Source organism: Epargyreus clarus, unplaced genomic scaffold (genome assembly GCF_041222505.1).
Source record: "Epargyreus clarus isolate Ecla_fem2 unplaced genomic scaffold, WU_Ecla_fem_2.2 ptg000026l, whole genome shotgun sequence".
NCBI lineage: Eukaryota > Metazoa > Arthropoda > Insecta > Lepidoptera > Hesperiidae > Epargyreus > Epargyreus clarus.
This window is the reverse complement of record NW_027332233.1, coordinates 17,432,200-17,453,844: the sequence shown is the minus strand read 5'-3', so window position 1 is coordinate 17,453,844 and position 21,645 is coordinate 17,432,200. Positions and strand designations below refer to the sequence as shown.

At 36.0% G+C, this 21,645-nt stretch overlaps 3 protein-coding genes and 1 long non-coding RNA gene across 7 annotated transcripts in view; 2 read left to right on the top strand and 2 right to left on the bottom strand.

Moving 5' to 3' along the window:
* Positions 1-543: 543 nt before the first annotated feature.
* On the top strand, positions 544-10,431 carry LOC140753123 (E3 ubiquitin-protein ligase RNF34). The gene is made up of 7 exons (XM_073087513.1): positions 544-1,077; positions 3,276-3,461; positions 3,619-3,717; positions 4,391-4,552; positions 5,854-5,988; positions 6,547-6,729; positions 7,342-10,431. The coding sequence occupies exons 1-7, from the start codon at positions 816-818 to the stop codon at positions 7,515-7,517; spliced, it is 1,203 nt and encodes a 400-aa protein (XP_072943614.1). The 5' UTR covers positions 544-815; the 3' UTR covers positions 7,518-10,431.
* On the bottom strand, positions 10,429-16,507 carry LOC140753124 (ester hydrolase C11orf54 homolog). Of its 4 annotated transcripts, none has more exons than XM_073087516.1 (8): positions 16,354-16,507; positions 15,531-15,610; positions 15,176-15,274; positions 14,427-14,608; positions 12,243-12,422; positions 11,783-11,879; positions 11,471-11,637; positions 10,429-10,857 (listed from the first exon to the last, which is right to left on the bottom strand). In XM_073087516.1, the coding sequence occupies exons 2-8, from the start codon at positions 15,607-15,609 to the stop codon at positions 10,684-10,686; spliced, it is 978 nt and encodes a 325-aa protein (XP_072943617.1). In that variant the 5' UTR covers position 15,610; positions 16,354-16,507; the 3' UTR covers positions 10,429-10,683. The 4 variants fall into 4 exon arrangements, with proteins under 4 accessions (XP_072943617.1, XP_072943616.1, XP_072943618.1 ...); XM_073087515.1 differs by lacking the exon at positions 16,354-16,507 and adding an exon at positions 16,157-16,347; XM_073087517.1 differs by lacking the exon at positions 16,354-16,507 and adding an exon at positions 16,089-16,154.
* Positions 16,362-21,290, top strand: LOC140753126 (uncharacterized). Its single transcript, XR_012103539.1, has 3 exons — positions 16,362-16,491; positions 20,189-20,518; positions 21,183-21,290. It is a non-coding gene; the product is annotated as an uncharacterized LOC140753126 (long non-coding RNA).
* Vps13D (vacuolar protein sorting 13D) overlaps positions 16,970-21,645 on the bottom strand; it is a 49,458-nt gene continuing 44,782 nt past the window's right edge. The window contains 2 exon segments of the mRNA XM_073087519.1: positions 16,970-20,421; positions 21,138-21,570. Of these exon segments, the coding sequence (XP_072943620.1) occupies positions 20,214-20,421; positions 21,138-21,570 (641 nt within the window). The 3' untranslated portion in view covers positions 16,970-20,213.

The window sequence follows — 21,645 nt, the reverse complement described above, 5'->3', positions numbered from 1 at the left end:
TTCTATGCTCCGAAGGATGTATAAATTTATAGAATAAAATACATATTCTATAAATAACTAATAACCGTAACCTTATGCTATACCCTGTTGTAAGCCAGCAGATATTAAAATATTAAAAATCCCTATTCGAGTAGCCAGTTGTGAAACCAGAGGGTACATTTGTTTATACTGGGTGGAATATACTACTAGATTTGCAAAATTTCAACACGTGCAACAGTAATCATTTAAGGAAAATCTTCTACAATTTTTTTAGTAAATTTGGTCTTCTCAATATTTAATTTAAGACTGTTTTTAAAATGTAACCACATTTTAAATAAATAATATATATGTGTCATGTAACGGAACGACGTATCATAAATAAAGTATTCTTCTTATGTTCGTTTATTACATTAAAATAAATTGATTATATAAAACATGTCCTATTTATATTCTTAAACTGATTACTTACTATTTTAATAAAAATAATAATTACCTTTCTTATACACATTTCACAGATCTTTTAAGCTATGGAATAAATCTGTATGTTTAATCTGTGTTGACAGAACAGTGTTCTTCGGACAGATTGCTAAATAAAATGTCGTTAATGTCGCAGCAAATGAAATTTGTCTGTCTCCGTAACGTAACCCAAAACGGAACGTCGTTTCCGTGATGGCACTAGTCTGATGTTTTGGTTTTTTTACAAAACACTCCCTTGCAACATCAATGTCTGATATATCGGCAAGCAGAACCGAGTAACGAAAACAAGTCGCGCTTGCGGGGAATGAGACCGCGGCAGGGAGGGTGTGTGGTAAAGTGCGTCACACGGAGTATGTCCGATGATAGTGCGGGGACGCGGGAGTAGGATGCCGTGTGAGAGCTGCGCGGTGCAGTTCAGCGTGTTCAAGCGGAAGCGGGCATGCACGGAATGCGAGAGATACTACTGCAGCGGCTGCCTGCGGCGCGGCGGCGGCGCCATGTGCATGCCCTGCAGGGTGCTCTCCACTCGCCCCCTGTCCCGTCCGACCATCTCACACCTGAAGGTGCGCGACCTGCAGTGCTTCCTGCAACGACAAAACGTCTCCACCAGAGGCTGCGTAGGTTCGTATATCAAGCACGCAATTATACCCGATTGCATGTTCTAGAATAATTCCAATCACTTCAGCTTGTTTGTTGACCTCTTCACTTGACATTCGGTAAATTTGAATTGTGCACATCTCGTGACTTGCAGTATATTACAATCTTTAATTTTGTATAATAGCAAATACACACTTACCTTACAAAATATTTATAAACTAACTATAACTTTCAGGTATATGAAATAAAAGCACTTTGCCTATTTCAGCTGTCACTTTCGAAGTTATTGATGTTTTTTATAATAATTTCTTTTTTATTTTTATGACTGTGCTTCTTTAAATAGTATTTTTTCAGTTAGTCATAAATTAATCCAATCACAAAATTAGTTATTATTATTTATATGTCAACTCCCACATTACCTTTAACTTGAATGTGGACTTGGGGATTTTGTAAATAGGAAGTCCGTAGTTTCCCCTGCAGTGTGTGGTATTCCCCACACTGAATTACTCATGTACCACTACTTCAGGCAGGCATCACAAAGTATGGATTATATAACTAAATTGACACTTTTATGTAGCTATTTGACCGTATATAAAAAAAGTATATACCTAATAATCAGATAATAAAGTTAAATTTACGTTTAAATAAATATACATAATAGACCAAATTACAAATCATCACTATTTATTATATTTGAAAATAAAATGCAATTATTTAAATAATTATTCAGCTAGAATACATAATAAAAAGCTATCCATGACTTCACACATAAGATATTCTTAATAAATAAATCTCTTTATAATTAATCTTCCTCCTTAATCTTCATAATAACTAAATATATAATATAACTGAGTATAAAGTAGGTATGTAATATATATGAGTACCCATAGTAACATTCCTATCTAATGTAACTTGCAAGCTCAGCGGTATGTGTCCACCGGCTGAGCCATATCACCAATGTATGTGTAAGATGTGTATGAACACATTAAAGGGGCCTCCAAATCAGCAATACACATTTTTATATTTGTTGTTCCTGTGTCAAATCCTGCGATTTAGTTTAGGACTAAAGTTATTATGCAATTGAAATCAAAATTTGCATCTTTTATGACAAAAAATAAACTAAATCTTACTATTTAAGATGTATACTAAAGTATATAAAAAGTAATTGCTCTGAAACATGCTTTGTAATTCCCCTTTTATGCTTTCAATATTATTGTGGAGTGTTGAGGATAAGGAGATAGTTTATCTCGGTACTACATTGTGGAGTATTCTGTGTAAGATAATGCATAGACTAATGTGATACACATGATCAGTGACATATACTCACCCAATGAAATAATTTTATTGTTCACCACTTGTGGAATTAAATGGTAATTCATGTACTAGATAGCTTAATAATCTGTATCAGTTTTAGTCAAGAACTTTACAGCAGGTTGTTAACTGCTTTTTATCCTGAATATTATCACAAAATATAAGTCCAAATCAGCTATAGTATGTGTATTAAAATCGGTTGATAATTAATAATAAGTCAGTGTGCACCAAATGTCGGTGAGTTTTAAGTTTCTTAGCACCATTTCACATACAAGTACAATAAGACCTAAGATGAACTAGACCATTTGTTGGCAACTCCTGCGTAGTATACAATACTGATAGCAGACACATAACCCCTAATTTGTTCTAACAAATAACTTAGACATTACAAAAATGCTTTTCTTGGTTAAATATCTTAAAATTAGCTGTTTTGGAATCACATTTTAATTTCAATTATTAGTCTCCTATCAATCCAATAATTTATTTATTTTTTTGGAAATTCCAACAGACAATATTTTATTGTTACGATGCTAACTTGCACAATAAGCTAAGTGGGTTTTGTTATTTGAGAATATTTCTCATACTATTAATTTATTGTATTGTTTTTTCCTTGCATAGCACATGTGACTATTTTACAACAAATGATTATTTAAAAAAAATCAATTAGGAATATTTTCAATTGATTCAAGGAAAAATATTTTTGCATACCCAATGTATACATGTAAAGTTATTTATTCAAAGTAAATTCATTCCGAACCTTTTGAATGGCAAAGAGCACTACACAAACATTTATCTTCAGACAAACAGCTTCCAGAAGTGATATAAGAAAATTTAAATAGAGTAGGTTTTGTTTTTACTATATCTTTTATAACATTACAGAAAACTCATTGCTTATATTTTATATATTTCAGAAAAAGAAGAACTAGTAAACTTATGTATATCGCACGTGAACAGCGCGTCGTACCGGAGGCGTGGCTCCCGCACCGGCGCGAACCCATTTAGCTCTCTGAAGGGCCTCACAACAAACTTTAATGACTTCATCAACTCTGCTTTTGATCTGAGGAATAACTCGACGGCTGCTCCACCACCACCAAGAGGTATATCAAGGCCCTTAAAGTAAGCCCTAGCATCAAGAAGAATATGTCTTGTTTTTCTTTAAAAAAAATGAAAATAATGAAAATTGTGTAGTCTTCCTTCCCTCGTAACTTCAATTTTAAAAATTTATTCTAAATTGAATGTAACACCATATTTCAGGTAGTTGTTTTAATGCATCGCATGCCCATTCGCCGACCACCACAAGTCCAGCTAATAATGGGCCAAGTAATGTAGACACAAGATTTACAACTACACCAGGTAATTCTACACTATGTGATTAAAACTATCTAGTAAATAAATAGGAACAAAACTACAAGTGGGTCTGTTTGTCATAGATTTCTAAGTTTTATCGAATAAAGTTAAGATACATTTTTGTCTTCTATAATCAAAACTGCATTTAAAGCCCCCTAGTGTTTATATTCAGCCCAGTCAGCACAGTCTATTACATGTAAATGAAGCATAGAATTGCATGATTTTTGGTGAACCACAGGGCAGTGTGATAAGCTTAATAAATGTTTTGGATAAATTATCTATAATGTTTGTAAGCTTATTAATAATCATGTACATCTCATCTTGTCCGTAAAACATATGAAAATACTTGAATCTTACAGAAAAAAAAGTTCAAACATATTGTTAAACAAACGCTATGTAAAAAAGCGTACTATAAACTAAGCTATTATTTGACTGACAAAACGGTATGGTCTGAAGTACTTCCAGCTCCACATGTACCATTAGGTTAAATTTAACATTGTAAAAACTTTTTTTTTAAAAGATGTGTGTTATGGAGTTTCTTTCGCTGCTTCTTCTCCATAACGTAACACCTTGTGAAGTGGTGGTAGTTGTATTTACATTCAAAAAGTGCTCTGTAAAGAACCTATTTTGAATAAAAAAAATTGATGTTGATTTGATACTATACAACATTATATTTTAGGTGGTGAACAAGACATAAGAGTGCCAGTGCCCGAGGCTCCGCTGTCGAACAGTAGTTCGTCGGAGAGCGCGCGCGTCGACACCGCCGACTGCTTCGAGGTGGAGGACCTGGACGACGCGGGCTGGGAGTTCGTCACCAGGCCCGCTGACCCACTGCCCAATGGTACAATACCCGCCATAAACAGTAATAATTATATCTACTGCACAACATTTAATAAGCAGTGATAGCCTAGTGGTTAAGAAACTCGGCCTCTCGATCGAGGGGTCCGAGGTTCAAATCCCAGGCATGCATCTCTGATTTTTCAAAATTATGTGCGTATTAGAAATTAATGATCACTTACTTAAAAACGGTGAAGGAAAACATCGTGAGGAAACTTGCATACCTAAAAGATTTATAAATTAAAGAAAATAAATCTTAAAGGTATGTGAAGTCTACCAATAAGCACTAGGCCAGCGTGATGGACTATGGCCTAATCTTTCTCATTATGAGAGGAGACCCGTGCCCAGCAGTGGGACAGTAATGGTTTGATGATGATGATGTTCACAACATTAATGGGACACTTATAATAAAATAGTTGGTTCCCAGTCTAATTATATCTGGAGGTATGAGCACTGTATGGCGTAACAGTTTAATGTGGGAAAAACCTATACTGTTCATCAAACTATTGTAGTAAGTTGCTTTACTTCTAGTAATTTAAAAATAAAGACACATTCTTATTGCTTATGTGCTTAATTTATCCAATGTAATTTATAGCTTCTTGTTCGATAATTATTTTGTATAAGAATTAATGAAATTATGCCTTGAAAAATTCGCATTTTTATCAGGGTATTAATCAATTGACTATTATCAAATGAATGTAAGCCCAGTAATAGTAATTTATGACATGCATTATTACATAAATCTCTTTCAGATATTAGGATTCTTATTATTGGCTAATATGGTGGTAAGTATAATTTATGGATTTGAGTAGAGAAAGAGAAGGTTGCTTGAAACTTGAAACTCTTCCACCAAATTTAATTTTATTAGAATCATAGGCAAAGTCCTTGTCTTCAGAACCCTGTTTAAAATGTGACGCAATGTTACTATTTCCTGTTCGATCTGGTTCCTATATCACCCTTCCTTCATCACACCACTCACTGAAGGATGACGTTCCATTCTCATCAACTTGACCCGTGGCGGTCCTTCGCGGTTCAGTTTGCACGGTCATTTTTGCCTCGTATGTGCAAAATGTGGAATGAACTTCCTCCTGAGGTATTCCCTCAGGGCTATGACATGGGGCTCTTCAAGAGGGGTGTAAAAAGAACTCTCGTTCAAAGCCGGCGATGCATTGGCGACTCCTCTGGTGTTGCAAATGTCCATAGGTGACGGTGACTGCTTTCCATCAGGTAGCCCGTCTGCCTTATTGCTAGGTTAAATATAAAAAAAAACCCAAAAGTTGTTTATTTACTTATCTCCCGTGGCAGACTCTGACGTGCTGCTGGCGGCGGCGGCGGCCGGCAGCCCGCGCCGCGCCGCCTCCGAGCTGGCGCTGCACCGCTCCGACTCCACCGCCACCGACACCGCCAGCCTCCAGGACGAACCCCTCATGGACGAACCAGGTCAGTCATATCGCCATTTCCGGATAACAATGTGATACCCATGGTCTTAGGTTTTTTGTCCACCGCACCGTCACCGAACCGATACCGAAAATGAGATTATTTCAATACGTCATGACGGCGATAGTTTGTCCACCGCGACCGATATCGGCAGTCTATTTTATTCCAGTTGTCACGCGTGTGACGGCAATGTATGGAAAATATTGCCGGCACATCGGCTCGTCAAATTCTCGGTGCCGATGTAGCGGTCACGCCGATCTACTCGAAATATCGGCGGCCAGGATCACGGTGCTCGGGTGACGGACGTGCGGTGGACAAGCGGCTATAGTGAATGTATGTACGCTACTTCGGCGCCTTCATGAATTATCGGTATCGGCTCGGTGACGGTGGCGGTGGACAAACAGCGTTACAGTGAAGGTTACCAATAAAGGCATCCAGATGATGTATGTTCCTATTCTATGTGTGCCTTAGTGTGTCCATTTTATTTATTCCAATTAAATTATTTGCATTGCATGATCCCAATAAGTGTCGACTTCACGAACATTTCGTTGTCATATCCAGGCACCCCAAAGCAAATAACATTAGAGCAACTGAAGCAGCCGTCCGACCTGGACTTCTTAAACGTGAAGCAGCTGAAGGAGTTGCTGACGCGCAACCGCGTGGAGTACCGCGGCTGCCTCGAGCGCAAGGACCTGCTGGAGCGCGCCAAGATCCTGTGGCAGGACCACGCCAAGTTCAAGGATGGTTAGTGTACTATATTTCATCAGTCTTTCAAGTGCAGTGGGAAGGGACTCTGTGATGAATTTTTTCTTTCTTACTAAAATTGACACAGACATTCAACATTCAAATAGTATTAGACCGCCGACATGAAAACAGCAAAAAACCATTTTCTTGCACCAATAATATAATGTGTTTGACCATAATAATTATTGGTAAACTTGTTGCATTTATTATCAAATTTTATCGTTATGATTACATACTTGAATTGCAAAATTGTTACAAAAAAATACATCTTAGGTCTAATTGAATGTTCATAACTGAATTTTATATTTGCAATTTATTATCGTACTTAAACAAAGCCATTTTGTAAAGTATTATCTTTTATCTTAATATACATTAATTATAGATTATGCATATTACATATAGATAAAATTGCACTATATTTTCGTGATTTTTATGTGACTGACCTTATCTAAGTTTATTAGAGGCCTTATTCACTTTTTAAAACTTCCAAAGTAAACGTTATAATCTTCTTGCATGTGTATTTAAAAAAAGAAAGAAAAACGTTTTGTCACCATCATGACATATCGTATCGATATCCATTAATGTTTTACATATGTGGTATATCGGTCGCAGAGATCGACAACCTGCCCATCGAGGAGTGCTGCAAGATCTGCATGGCGGCGCCGCTGGAGTGCGTGCTGCTGGAGTGCGGCCACATCGCGGCGTGCACGGCGTGCTCCAAGCAGCTGGCCGAGTGCCCCATCTGCCGCCAGTACGTCGTGCGCGCCGTGCGCTTCTTCCGCTCCTAGGGCCGCCGCCCGCCGCCGCCCGCCGCAGCGACACTGAACCCTCTCGAAGCACCCACGTACAGAACCACACGAGTTAAAGTGAAAAATGTGAATCCATCGCTTAAATGGAGTGATATGATTAGTGTCCTGTGAGTGGTGACCAGTAAGGTACAGTTAAAATTGACAGTTGTCATCTATTGTCTGGAAGTGGCAAGTTCCCCACCAAGCAGTGTTATCATTGACATCTCAAGTGAAGCTTATAAAATAATCTGATAAGCCTGAAGTAAACATAAAGATTATATTTACCCCAACCATACTACATATTATATGTATTCGCTAAATTATTTAGTTTCATATAGATGATGAAACATGGAAATAGTTATGTTTGTTTCTTCGGTTATTACTATTGTTTTGGTTATGAAAAATCTTATTTAAAGATATTTCTGAGTTGCAAAACAATATTAATTAATGTCTGTACTAAGTGATTTTAGTTTGAAATAGATATATTGGGATTATATATTCTACAACACTAAATGTGCAGACGATACAAAGCTATTTGAATTGGTTTGGTTCAGCTAACTAGAAGAGGCGTTGTACATATTTTTTTAATCATTAGGCTTAGATAGTATGCACTTCATGTGATTTTATTTTTGTATACAAAATTTAAATGTACCCTTTATTCAATAAAATTATAATTACACAACTTGTAATCTTATATATTTAAAGATTTTTCAAATTAAAGTATTATGGAGGGATGGGATGAATTTCGACAATATATTTATTTCAACAAAATTTATAACAGTTAAATTAAATTTAGAGTTGAATATTTCTCCAAAAATTCAATGTTAGATGGAAAAAGTTAAAATGCTAGCTTTTGCTTAGGAAATAAAAGTTTACTGGCTTTGTTTTGATAAGCAGTTAGTGACATTTTCACTTATTCCTATTTATCATTACATTTTTTGATATCTTTAATTTATTGTCAGAATTCATCCCACTTTAGTCATAGTCTCTGGATTATTTGAATCTTTATCTTTCACTCAAATTCGTACGTCTTGTATTCATCAATTCATGGTATCAATTGTTATTTATTTTATTAATTAGCAAGCTAGCGACATATCGGGCTGTGTACGTTAGACTAAGCTTACGCTACGCCGGGGCTCAACCAAAATATATTTAATAAATATATGCTTTGTTACTTGAATGTAAATGCAAAGATAAATAGATAATAGAAATACCAAGTTAGGTCTTCCTGCCATTTAACGAGGACACTAACATAACTAATAAACACACCAAGATCTAGTTTATATATTTTATCTTTGCATTAATTTAATGATTTCGTTAATGCAAAAACGGTGAATTTAATACTAAATTCCCAAAATCAGTTGTGTATTTTGTTGATGACCGGCGCAGTCCAAGCTATTCCCTAGAGTTACTATTAGGATTTGTTAGAATAAGTGTAGTCACAGAAATCCTTTTTCTATTAGACTATTGCCAACATGAGAAAAAATTGTGTACTTTCTTTGATAGAATTCATGAAATTCTAGTAAAAGTTTAATTCATAATTCTGGCTTAGAAGTATGCGATGCTCAGAGCTGCAGACTGCCAATGTTTAAGGTATATAATAAATTGTAAAACAAATAAACATAATGTATAATGAAATCCAACAATTCTATAAATAATAAAAATAAGGTTGATGCATCTATATTTAAATATTTCAATCGAATTGTTGGGTTACTTTGTCATCATATTGTACATTTTGTAGTAAGATCAAGGCAACATTTTTATGAAATAATTGCTTAAATATTTTTTGCGTTTTCTAAACCCTTATGCACATACCTAATATATGAAAATGTTCAATTTTCGAGATATTAAAAAAAATCTTTCACTATGTAACTTTAATTTGCAAAATTTATAAAACATTCTAAACAAAGAAAAACTTATTCACAATTCTAACGATTCTCTTAAAATCATTTTGAAAAATTATAGCTATATTTATAATTTATGAATCATTGTACATAAGATAGTGTTAGTATTTTTGTATGTCATTTAAAAATTATAATCCGTATCCAATGTAGATTATGGTGTGGAAACAGATGAGGTAAACAGGGAATGGACTTTATTGGAGATATAATTATTATACTGCGAAATATGTCATTTGATTTTGTGTTATTTGTAATCTTGTTATTTGTAATCTTATATTCTTGTTTATTGTAATTAAATAGATATATGAACAGGCATGTCACAGGGAAATTATACGATTTTAGTTTATATTTCTGAAATTGTAATGTTAAAATAATGCCTACTATGAGGACATGCCTACCGTCATCCACTGTGAAGACGTTAATAAAGGGTAGCATGGTAATAGTGGGTAAATTATTATCCTGCATTCATTTGGCTTGAGTCAAAATTACCTAATATTTTTTTAAATTCGTAAATTCCAGTATAACTTTTCGAGTTGAACTCGATCAACGGTCATTAAATGAGAATTCCATTATAGTCTGCTGTGACGTATTAATGAGTTTATGGGGAAGCCGTTTGATATCGCTATATATAGTATATAGTAGCTAGAACAACAGTCGTATTAATTGCAGCTATAAAATCGCGCTAGAATAGATTAAATAATTATCCGGCTTCACTATAGACATATAACTTACAGTTTATATTTAATGAGAGAAAACATTCTGGTGCACTCCCAGCTGTTGCCAGCAGATATGTTCCCACCGGTGACTAATGATTGACACCAAATGTTTAGTCTCTCGGTACATTTATAACAATAGTTTACTAGCAATTGTAAAGGATTCTGTGAAATTAATTTAGAACTGTTATTAGGCGTTAATTTACAGCTCTTAAGCTCGGCGCCATGTTGTTACGGAGTTAATATTTATATGTGAATTTTACCCTGACCTTCTCCAATATATAAATTGATACACCATTACTTTTATTGTTTTATTTATAAAAAACAACAGTATATTGTAAGGGTAAAGGGTCCCCTCCTCCCCGGGTTTGTTGATATAGGCGAGGAAATGATATTTTTTTCAAACGGGACAAATTTTTGGTACGGTTGACTCGAAGCAACAAAGTTATGTAACGTGTTGTTCGATTGCGCTAATTAAAATTAAATGTCCGATTGAGTATTCCGACAATATTTGGTTCGTTATGGTTCGGTTTGGTATTTCCAAGTGTGAGTTCAGTCGCGTCCGAAGGCGTGCGTGTCCTCGGGCGCGTCGACGCGCAGCACGGCGGCGGCGGGCGCGAAGTAGCCCTCGTAGTGCGCCCGCGCCGGCGACGTGTCGTGGTGGTAGTGGCCGCCGTCGCCGTGCGCGCTGAACCCGTGGAAGTGCTGCACGCGCAGGTCCAGGCCCTGCGGCAACGGAACATGTTGCGGGATGTTATATTACATCGAAAGTCGTTCTTAAAAGTAAAGATGTTTTTTTTTTATATAATATGGGAGTAACAGACGAGCATGCGGTCCACCTACGTAAGTAAGTGTAAGTGGCTCCTGCCGCCCATGGAGATCTGTATTCAACTCCAGATAGGACTACATATTCCTACCTGAGGTCGACCACACATGAGCACCTGCTACACCTGAGGACTAAGCTGGAACGCCTCGCAAAAGTATGTCTCCCATACCACACCCTTAAAAACGGAACACAGCAGTGTCTAACACTGCTGTTATTAGGCAGAAATAGATGTGCCGGTGGTACCGCCGGAGTCGAACCACAAAGGGTTCTTTCATCATGTGTTTGATTAACTAAAACCATTATTAAAATACAAAGAAAATTTGAAAGTTACTAGAGAATATATGAATTTTATGTGTTAATCCTATAGTTTTATTCCAAAAATTTTTAACTAAACTAAGTATAAATATACTGAGCTCATACTCACTGTAGGTACTTACTACATGCAATTTCAAAACTGTGAACAGTTCAAGAATTTGACGTGTCAATAAACTTTGCTTATGTCGTAATACACACCATGTCTCCCGTGACAAGCGTGCCCATGTAAGAGATAGGCGCACGCATCTCGAAGAAATGGAGCCAGCCGTCCAGGTCGGCGTCTGAGCACAGCGGCGTCGCGCTGAAGTCCGGCATCACGTGGTGTTTCACGCGCCCTGAACGCAGGACGAACACGCCGCCCAAACCTGCGTAATACAATTTACTATAATAGTAATGAAATTTACTACCAAGTAAGTAGATAAAATCGGTTTTTACTGTCAAAATCACATCTAAATGTTACATATTTCAAAAAATGTCTAAAAATATTAAATTATTTTCAATTAATCTTACCTACTACTTTATCTCCAAAGTGCTCTTTCAAAGTCTCCCTTATTGCAGTAATAAAGTTTGCTTCGCCGATCCGGTTTTTGACCACAACTTTTATGACCTGCAAAATGTGTAAAAGTTGACAATTACCAAAACATATTCTTAATACCCATCGTGTAACATGCATACAGTGTGGAAACATAGTATCGTTATTTTCTATATAATTTCTAGCTGATCCGGCAAACGTTGTGTTGCCATATAAATAAAGAAATGTTAAGGGTAAACAACCCTTATCACTTAGGGGTATGAAAAATAGATAGTAGCCGATTCTCAGCCCTACTGAATATGCATATAAAATTTGGTGAAAATCGGTAAAGCCGTTTCGGAGCAGTACGCTAATTAACATTGTGAGACGAGAATTTTATATATAAAACTTTATATCTATGTTAAAAATGCCTATTGTCGAACGACAGCCAGTACTAACCTTCCCCGGTTCCCCGTCAGTGAGCACGTAGTTCCCGAGCAGCGCGGTGCGCGTCTCGTTGGCGGGCAGGCGGCGCTGCAGGTAGCCCGCGCTGCCCTTGGCCGCGCCCACCGGCTCCACCGTCACGATGCGGCTGCCCTGCTCCACCACGCCGTCCTTCACAGACATGTTGATGATTCCCTGGAATAAACGAAACTTTTTTATAGTACTTACTTATTATATTCTTGATTAAATACTATTTCACATGTAACATATCTACTTAAACTAATAAGCACACAAACATTCAATTTTACATCCACGATTGTCTGTGAAAATTTTAAGAAATTCATTACCTGGTAATGGGAAAAGTAATAGCAAAAATATTTATATCTTAAGCTAAAAGGTAACATTTTGTCCAACTAATACGTGGGTCTCCCTACAAAGATAAATCATGCACATCAGAAGATTCCTAAAATGAAAGTGTATTTAAGGCAGAGTTTCCCAGCCTTTTTCAGTCCACGGACCCTTAGGAAATCGAGCACAGTTTTCACGGACCCCCTTAATAAAATAAACAGCAAAAAAAAACGGATTAGGTATTTATTTTAGTTATAACAGATACAATTTTTTACAGGAGAGCCAGAACAAAATTTGAAAAACCAATTTATGTATTTTTCTTTTTTTTATAGATTAATAATAGTGTCATACATCATTGGATGCATTTTTTTTAAATATCGTGTGCTTAGATCACATTTTTCTAATAAAACTGGTTTGCTGATTTTTCGTTTTGCGGTCCTTTTGCACTTAATTTGCGATTTATGTATGGTCCAGAGATGACACCGCGGACCCCCATACCACAGTATAAGGATATACAGTATTTTATCTTCATACAAACGCACGAAACGCAAGCCACGCCTACTCGCCTCGAGGTAAGTATTCACTTAGTATACGAACAGTCGTGAATGTGCCACGAGCGGGTGATGTGACGGTTTTTAAGAAGTATATTTTTTTGTTTCAAGAATAATATGGCGAAGAAAAGATGTAGACTATATTGTGCTGTTTTTGGTTGCTTCAATTCATCAATAACACATCCAGATATAACATTTTTTAAACCGCCCCGAAACTCCGAAAGGTAAGACAATTAAAATGATTTTTATGTTTATACTAGATACTTAATCTACAAGGTACTACTACTACAAAATTAGATTAGTTTTTAATTAATATAATTTGATATATAAAAAAAAATACGTATGATTGTTGTAATTTTGGTTTAGTAGACAGGTGTTAGAGTTTGTTATTTGAGATTATCGCTCTTCTGAATTAATAGAATAAAACTATTTCTTCGACCAATTTACAACTTTTATTATTCCCGTGCAAAATAAAACTCGAAACTGTTGATAAACGAAGGGCTTGCTTGCACAACGCACGCGTCATATTTATTCGTCGTCGCGCGGCGCTACAAAGGCTTAGGGCGTGGCTTAGCAGCCTCTCGGCACCCGTTTGTTCGCGCGATATGCCGCCGAGGGACTATTCTGAATGAGGTAATATAAATATTAGAAAATGAGAATTGATCTTAATTTATTTAGATCAATATTTTATTATCGTTGTATTATTTTAATATCGTCAAAATAAGAAACTACGAGTACCATTTGAAACGTATTTTCTTGATAGGTCAACACCTTTGTTTACATTTTGGATACCTAATTATGAATCGGAGTATAGATTAAAATTATTATTAAATATTGTATTAAAAATTAAAGTAAATATTGCATAATTTATGTTAATTTATAATCATGTCGATCATATTTCATATTTTATTGTTGTAACTGTCAAGTACCCAATTATAATAATAGTTTTTATTACGTAATATATACATATTAAAAAAACAACATGCATTTTCATTCAACACTTTTCTATATAATTTACTATAACATTCATTTGTTTAAATAAAAAATACAACATTTACAATCAAAAAATTAAAAAGAAAGTCAAGTATGCAGATGTAATTAAAAAACTGTAGGCAGGCAGCCCTAACGCGTAACCTTGCCCAGCGCAACCGTAGGTATCTAATTCAAGGTCAGGGCAGAGTTAAAATACTGTATATCCTTATACTGTGCCCATACATAGACTCGCGGACCACAGGTTGAAATACGCGGATTTAAGGCAATACCAACGTTTTCTTATAAAGACTGTACTAGGGAGTGGTACCTCGCAGTTGACCCCGGCGTAGGGCCAGGGCCCGGCGCCGGCGCCCGCCAGCAGCGCGCGCGCGCGGCGCTCGTGCCGCAGCAGCGCGGCCAGGTCGTACACCTTGTCGCGCCGCACCAGCGGCAGCAGGTACGGCGGCCCGCCCAGCTCCACCAGCTTCACTGGGTTCTCACCCGTTAACCCTAGTCAAGCCTTATTTATTATGTCTGTCTGCCAACGCACACGTTATTACCCAACACAATATGTGTGACAGTCGGTAATACCATGAAGAGTTTTACTTCTACCCGGTGGCGAACTAAGGTCGTCGGAGGCCCGCGGCGGAACATTGAATTGAGGCCTCCAGTAACTTTTCGGTAGATTCTTCTACCTTTATACCCCAATGGGCATGATAATCATGTTTCATAATTAAATAACCTAAAAAAATTAAACCTTTGATTGTTTTCTTGTAGAATTTTCACATAATGATATAAGCAAATAGGATAAAAGTGATGATAAGAACATTTGTATAGGTCGTTTATCGCAATTGAAACAACAACACCGCTACTGTGCGTTCTCTGTGGTTTATTTGAACAAAAAGATAACTTCTATGATTTAATCAAGCATACATATCTATAACGTACGAACCCATCATCACATGTAAGAATGCATGTAAATTATATACAAAGGAAAGTACGTTTTTACATATTTTAAAATCTGATAGATATTTACAATTAATTAACAAATTAATAAACAATCTTACTAAGACTTACCGGGTGCTACAAGATTGTAAGGGTCTTTAGTGAGATCGGGGCTGTCCTCTGCGCTCACTTCAACTGTTTCGAACGTCCGTTTCAGGCCTCGAGATAGTACTGGGGATAGTATAAAAAGAACACAAAAATTTTAAAAATCCTTATTTAACTTGAAAATAAAGCTAAAATTATCATTGCTCCTGTCACATCTTTCGTAACCGCATAGCAGCAGTCCTAAGGTTCTTTTGGTTTTTGAGCATATTATAACTTGTTTCTCTCTGCTCTGCTATTTCAAACTATATGAATCTATTGTAACCTGGTACTTCTAAAAAGTACAGCATCTTCGTATATACCTATTGCTGGAATATTTTCTTACCATCCACGATTTCTTCCAAAGGCGGAACGTGTAGAGGTTTTTCAATTATAGGAACTTTCGTGTAGTCTACGCTCGCCATGCTGGAAATTTAAGAACACCTTTGTGAAAGTAGCACGATAACAAGTGGTAAGGTATCATGGAGCTCTTACATATTTATAAAATGATTATTATGTAAATCATATTATAAATATACAATTATACATGCCTGCTTATTGTTAAAGTTAAAAAGTGAGTCAAAAACAAATGAAAATACGTAGGAGGATAACATTTACATGGAAATGCCGTTGATTACAAGTATCGCAGGTAATTTAAATTAAGATATTCAAGTAAGAAACAGGAATTTAAAAATTAGGAGTTCCTAGTGAAAAAACAATTGGGATTGTCATGTTTATAAAATAACTACCTACATTATACTGAATATTTTGTCTACTGAAACGTTTAATATGTAAAAATGAAATTATAAGGTTCATAAAAATGCAAAACTGGATTCAATTTATTCATAACAACAAAGAATTAACAGCAAACTCTTGGATGCAAAAAAGTCAATGGATGCATTACCGTAATTTTAAAAACAAACACTACACATATTTTCCATTGTCAATACGGTACGGTAGTTGTCAGCTTACCTTGTGTCGGTGTTTTTATAATTCAAGGCCGCAGATTCTGCACTCGTAAATAACTTAACAATACACAGTAATATAATACGTTCAGTGCAACCCATTTTTAACCTCTCTTGGTTATACATCCATTCACTAGATACGATCCAATCTTCGAGCAAGTGTCACCGACCTTTGACTCAATAAAAAAATTACATCATACATACTTCGAAGCGTGCTGATTGCGATGTTCTTCGTATAAGTAGTTCCTTTAGAGTTCTCGTCGACCTTATAGCAAATAAATATAAATAAAAAGTCCCGGTCGTGCGCACCGCGTGCCTTCCACTGACCTTCTATTCGAAACGGTAAAATGTTTACTATTGAATCTTAAATCTTCCTGCACAATACGAAGCATTGTTATCAATCAAGTGCTTTTATCATTCATGTTTCAATTAATTAAGGTATATTATTAGTAATTATTTACTTAATAATACTTCAATATACTTAATAGTATGCTTTTGCACGAAAACAATAACGTATTTGACAAATATCTTGAGATTCATGAGGAAAACTTGCATAATAGATGTTCTAGTATTGTTTTCCTAAATTTTATTTTTAATTATATTTTTAATTTACTCATCAATCCATCACTGTCCCATTGCCGAGCACGATTAGCATGATTAGAATACAGCCTACCGCGCCAAGTGCGAGCTGACAGACAATTCATAATTATAATATTACTGTTTATTTATTTGTTATTTAAGATACTTAATTATCCATTCCGATATAGATAGGTTTAGGTGCCAAACATTATGAGGACAATTTTAATAAAAAAAACAGGAGTTAAAAAAGTAGTTTTATTTCAATTAATCATGAAAACCAATGTCACGCCATTAATAATAAATAACTTAAAAGTTACACCTTGGCCTAAAATAAGTTATTAGATTCTACTAAGTTGTAAAATTAACACATAACCGTAGTTAGTAACATACATGGAATATTAGAGTATCTTAGACATAACTAAATAATAAGTTTCTTGTCAGTCACTTCAATTATTATAACCAAAATCTATATACTATTCCACACGACTTCCAACAAAAGGCAAGAAAATAAATATGTTTATAAAAAAAATCTTATTAGTTTCCCACGCGAGGTTATTTAACTTTGGATCATACGTTGCTATAATAAACGCTACAGTAAATAAGCATTTTAACCCAATTATAACAATGATACTTTTTAACATTTATGTGTGATCCGCCAGACAAATAAATCATTAAACTAATAGGTACCCCACACATAACTGATAAAGTATTCATAAAAAATACAGTATTTGTATTCGCTTGATGGACAAATTAAAAGTCTGTTACTAAATTCCCCTTACAGTAACTAAACGTTAATCTCCTCAAACGCTCACAAGCATCATCTTAGCTATTCAATGGTTTATTTATGAATAAAGATATTAGTCTATTACATAATTAAAATCTTTTAAAAATAACAATAGCAAAACAACCTATTTAAAGCGCTCCACTTGCATTGTGAACACAGCCTATTTTCCCATCTTTGTCTATCGTTATAATTATAACTATGTTATAGTTGTCTCACTCACACTCAAATGACACGTATAAAAATACACGAATACACATGTGTTATCGGTGTTTCGTCTCCAATTATATAATAATTACAATTAAGGACATACCAACATAATTCATATGTATAACTTCTGAACAGACAACTCCCATTTGTCATTTGTCCCATATCGAGTAAACTTTCACATAATAAATTAATTACTGCATTCATTTAGTATTAGTATGCTATTATTATATTTACAAGTCTTAGTAGCGAATATTAATTATAGGGATGTGTCATTATAAATTTAAAATAAACTAAGAATTAAATGTAATTTGTGCTGTATACATCACAAAACCTAATTCACCGCCCTCTACACATATTACGCACGTTTTATTACACTTTTGGCAAAATCATTGCACACATGTTCTAGATATGCTCTAAAAAAGTTTAAATTTCGAAACTCACTATATTAGTGAGTATATACATCATTATTTTTATTCATTTTTGTAATCATTTTTTTTTCTACACGGTTGTTTATTTTATTTCCCGTCACCATACTCTAAATACATGTTTAAACCGGAATGAAACACTATCACCTTAATAAATTAGATAACACGACGACTTTAAAACTACCTAAACAGCCTTATACATGTCTCAGCGCCGGGAAATTATACTCTAAGAAAAGTAGCATTACATCCCCATTATTCTATTTTTTTATGTCTTAAACCCCGCAATACTAACATAAGGTTTATGAAAGCAATAACCGAAATAAACAAATTTATTGTGCATTCTAATGTTGATTAAACTACTACCACATGATAACAGTAATATACATAGGTTGTAAATAAACTAAAGAAGATTGAATTAGAATCTTTTCACGTAAATTACCCCTTGAACTGCAATGGGAGTACAATTTTATTACTACATATATATTATCCAATAGTATTATACTAACCGTTTTCTAAAGAGAAGTTTCTAAAAGTAGATAGCATAACTATTCCTATAGTCAACAGATACCTATATAAATAGCCTTAAGGGTTGTTTACACTAAGACAGTGCCTTTAACGCACAGTGATTGGTTCATAGCCGGTTGCAATGGTCGGCCGCAGTTACACAGATGACCGCCATAGGGTCAATCGCTTAATATTTTTTGACCCCCTCATGTGAGAAACTCATATTAAGTAAAGTAAGCTTTAGCTATATAGCAATTTATTACATAAATATTACTTCAACAGCAAGTCTGTGTATATATCTATAGTTCTCTTAATAATATTTAATATAACCAATATTTTTGACAATTTCATGTAGTGCCGTATATTTAAATACGTGGTCATTATGGACTATCTTTAAACTATACATAGTTTCATCACAGTGGGTGTAGGTCTCTCTAAGGGATATTCGTCAAATAAAGATATACAGTAGTTCACGTAAAAATTACATAAATTGTACTGTTTACTCGTGAAACACGTCACAACGTTATATAAATAACATTATCCGATAAGTTATCTTAGCTACATATTTACATAAACTAGCAATTATGTAAAACATTTATAATTGCTATAATATTTATGTTAAAAGATAATAATTGTTGATAAGTATATTATTCACGAAAAAATACTTTCCAGAAAGTGAGTATTATCAATGATTTTAAATTTAACTGGTACAAGTACTTAATTTACGTCCAATAAGTAAATGGATCGGGCAGTGTTTTGTGGAATACAAGTAATAAAGTGTTTCTATTTGTCAATTATCTTACTCGCTCCACTCAGAAGATATGATTGTTATTCCTTCTTACAAATTTTTGGATCGATTTTTGATACCTTTTCTTTTCCAGTATGAAGTTCAATTAATTAATTTTAGTACTAAGGTTTAAACAAAAGACTCACATTGAACTTTTTTTGTAACTTAAGCTACTTTCTACAAGTATTACTTAATTTTAATAAAGTGGTAATACTGAATGAATATACAGGTAATACAAGAAAAGTATAAATATATTGGTTATTTTTATTATTTATTATGTTAATAGATTTACTAGATTATTTATATTATAATAATATGAGTAATAGTACGGAAATTAAAACTATAGTGAATATTATACTTAAGTAAGTAAGAATTATTCACTATATTTTTGATAGTACATATTTATATTAATAGGTAGAGAAAATTCATACAAGATAAGGGTGAGGGCGAGGGCATTTCACGTATATTGAGTAGCGTACAGTCTAATGAATTGAAGATTATTATTATTCTTAAGGGTAGTTAATTTTATGGAAAATGTATATAATTTGCTAATGAAAAACTTCATTCGAGTGTTTACATTTAGATGCTCGTGACAAATTCGTCAAAGATCGATGGGGACGTAACCGGCACGCACAATTACAGACGTACATATGTCACGGTGAACGGAAGAGCTCCGTGCCGAGCGCTGAACACACCCGAATGGGTCACTTCCATACTCAGATAAGCGCCATCCTCATTGAAATATTTTCCAAGGAACATCGGTGCCCGGTCCCGGCGGCTAGAGGTCGGTGTGCGGCGCGAGCGTGTGCGCGCGGTCGTGGTGCAGCTGGCGCGCGAGCGCGGCGTGGCGCGCCAGCCAGGCGGCCAGCGGCGCGGCGTCGCACTGCACGCGCGGCCGCCGCACGCCCTCGCCCGCCGCGCCGCGCACGCCCAGCTCCACGAAGTGCGCGCCCTCCGCCGACAGCGCCGTGCACGACACCAGGTTGCTGGAAGAGCGCGCGCTCGTCACCCGACAAGCATTCGTCCGACTATCCTAATATCTACTACGGCCACGTTTTTTATATAATATGGATGAAAGTAACGGTGATTTGCTACATATATTTTATTGCACAATTATTGTAAGCCTACCTGTGGCGGGAACATGTTGCATTCAAAATATTATGTTTGTACCCATGTTCCACAATAAATTTGATTTGATTTGACAGGCAAGCATGCAGTCCACCGAATAATAAGTAGCAACTGCCGTACATGAACGACTGTAGTCAACGCCATATAGAATTATATTCTTATTTGCCGCCACAGATGCGCCGCTACCCCTAAGAACTAAGCGGAAACACCTCAGAAAAGTATGTCTCCCTTACCAAACTCTTGAATTAAAAAAACAGCATTGCTTAACACTGCTGTTATTAATTAGAAATAATTCTAACGTTGATGCCGCCAAAGTCGGGCAAGACTTCCATCACTTTTAAATTCATTAATTTTTTTTTAAATAATTAAATATAAAATAAATTTATATTTTTTACTTGAGAAATCTACATGATATATCACAATTTCCAAAACAAAACTATGGAAGTATTATTATTATTTATTATTTAAACCAGCCTATTTATTAATTAAAACCAGCAAACAAACTTTAAACGTCATCAATGCTATCGTTTCCACAATACATGTATAATAATATTTTTATTAAAAAAATATATACCTGAGGTGCGTCTCCATGACGATCTGCGGCGTGGTGTTCTTGCAGGTGAATATCCGGAGGTACTCGTCGGAGAGCAGCGCGCGGATGTCGTGCGGCGTGTCGCGCACGATGCGGTAGGCGAGGAAGCGCTCGGAGTAGTCGTGTCCGTTGAGCGCGTGCAGCAGCGCGGCGCCGTGCGCGTGCGCGGCGCAGTAGCGCGGCAGCAGCGCGGCGGCGGCGGCCAGGCGCGGCGGCCGCGCGCGCGCCGGGCCCGCGCCCGCGCGCCGCGACGACTCGCGCAGCGCCGCCGCCGTCTCCGCCGCCAGGTCCAGCACGCCGATCACCGGCTTCGTCACCGTGCCCACGATGCCCTTGCCCACGCCCGCGATGAACCCCGACAGACCCTCCGACGTCGCGCCCTCGTAGCTGTGCTTCACCAGCGACGTCACCCCACCTGCGTCACACCACATAACGCTATAATAATGCGATAATAATGCATATACACTATTTTGCATCTTTTTTTTTAATA

Excerpts from the sequence above, each read along its gene's own strand:
- LOC140753123 (XM_073087513.1), top strand. The coding sequence starts at position 816 with ATGATAGTGCGGGGACGCGGGAGTAGGATGCCGTGTGAGAGCTGCGCG. Across the intron at positions 5,989-6,546 it reads ACCCCTCATGGACGAACCAG|GCACCCCAAAGCAAATAACA; the intron begins GTCAGTCATATC and ends TGTCATATCCAG. Across the intron at positions 6,730-7,341 it reads CCACGCCAAGTTCAAGGATG|AGATCGACAACCTGCCCATC; the intron begins GTTAGTGTACTA and ends TATCGGTCGCAG.
- LOC140753124 (XM_073087515.1), bottom strand. The coding sequence starts at position 16,275 with ATGTATAACCAAGAGAGGTTAAAAATGGGTTGCACTGAACGTATTATA. Across the intron at positions 12,423-14,426 it reads ACGCCGGGGTCAACTGCGAG|GGAATCATCAACATGTCTGT; the intron begins GTACCACTCCCT and ends CGTTTATTCCAG. Across the intron at positions 11,638-11,782 it reads CTTTGGAGATAAAGTAGTAG|GTTTGGGCGGCGTGTTCGTC; the intron begins GTAAGATTAATT and ends TGTATTACGCAG.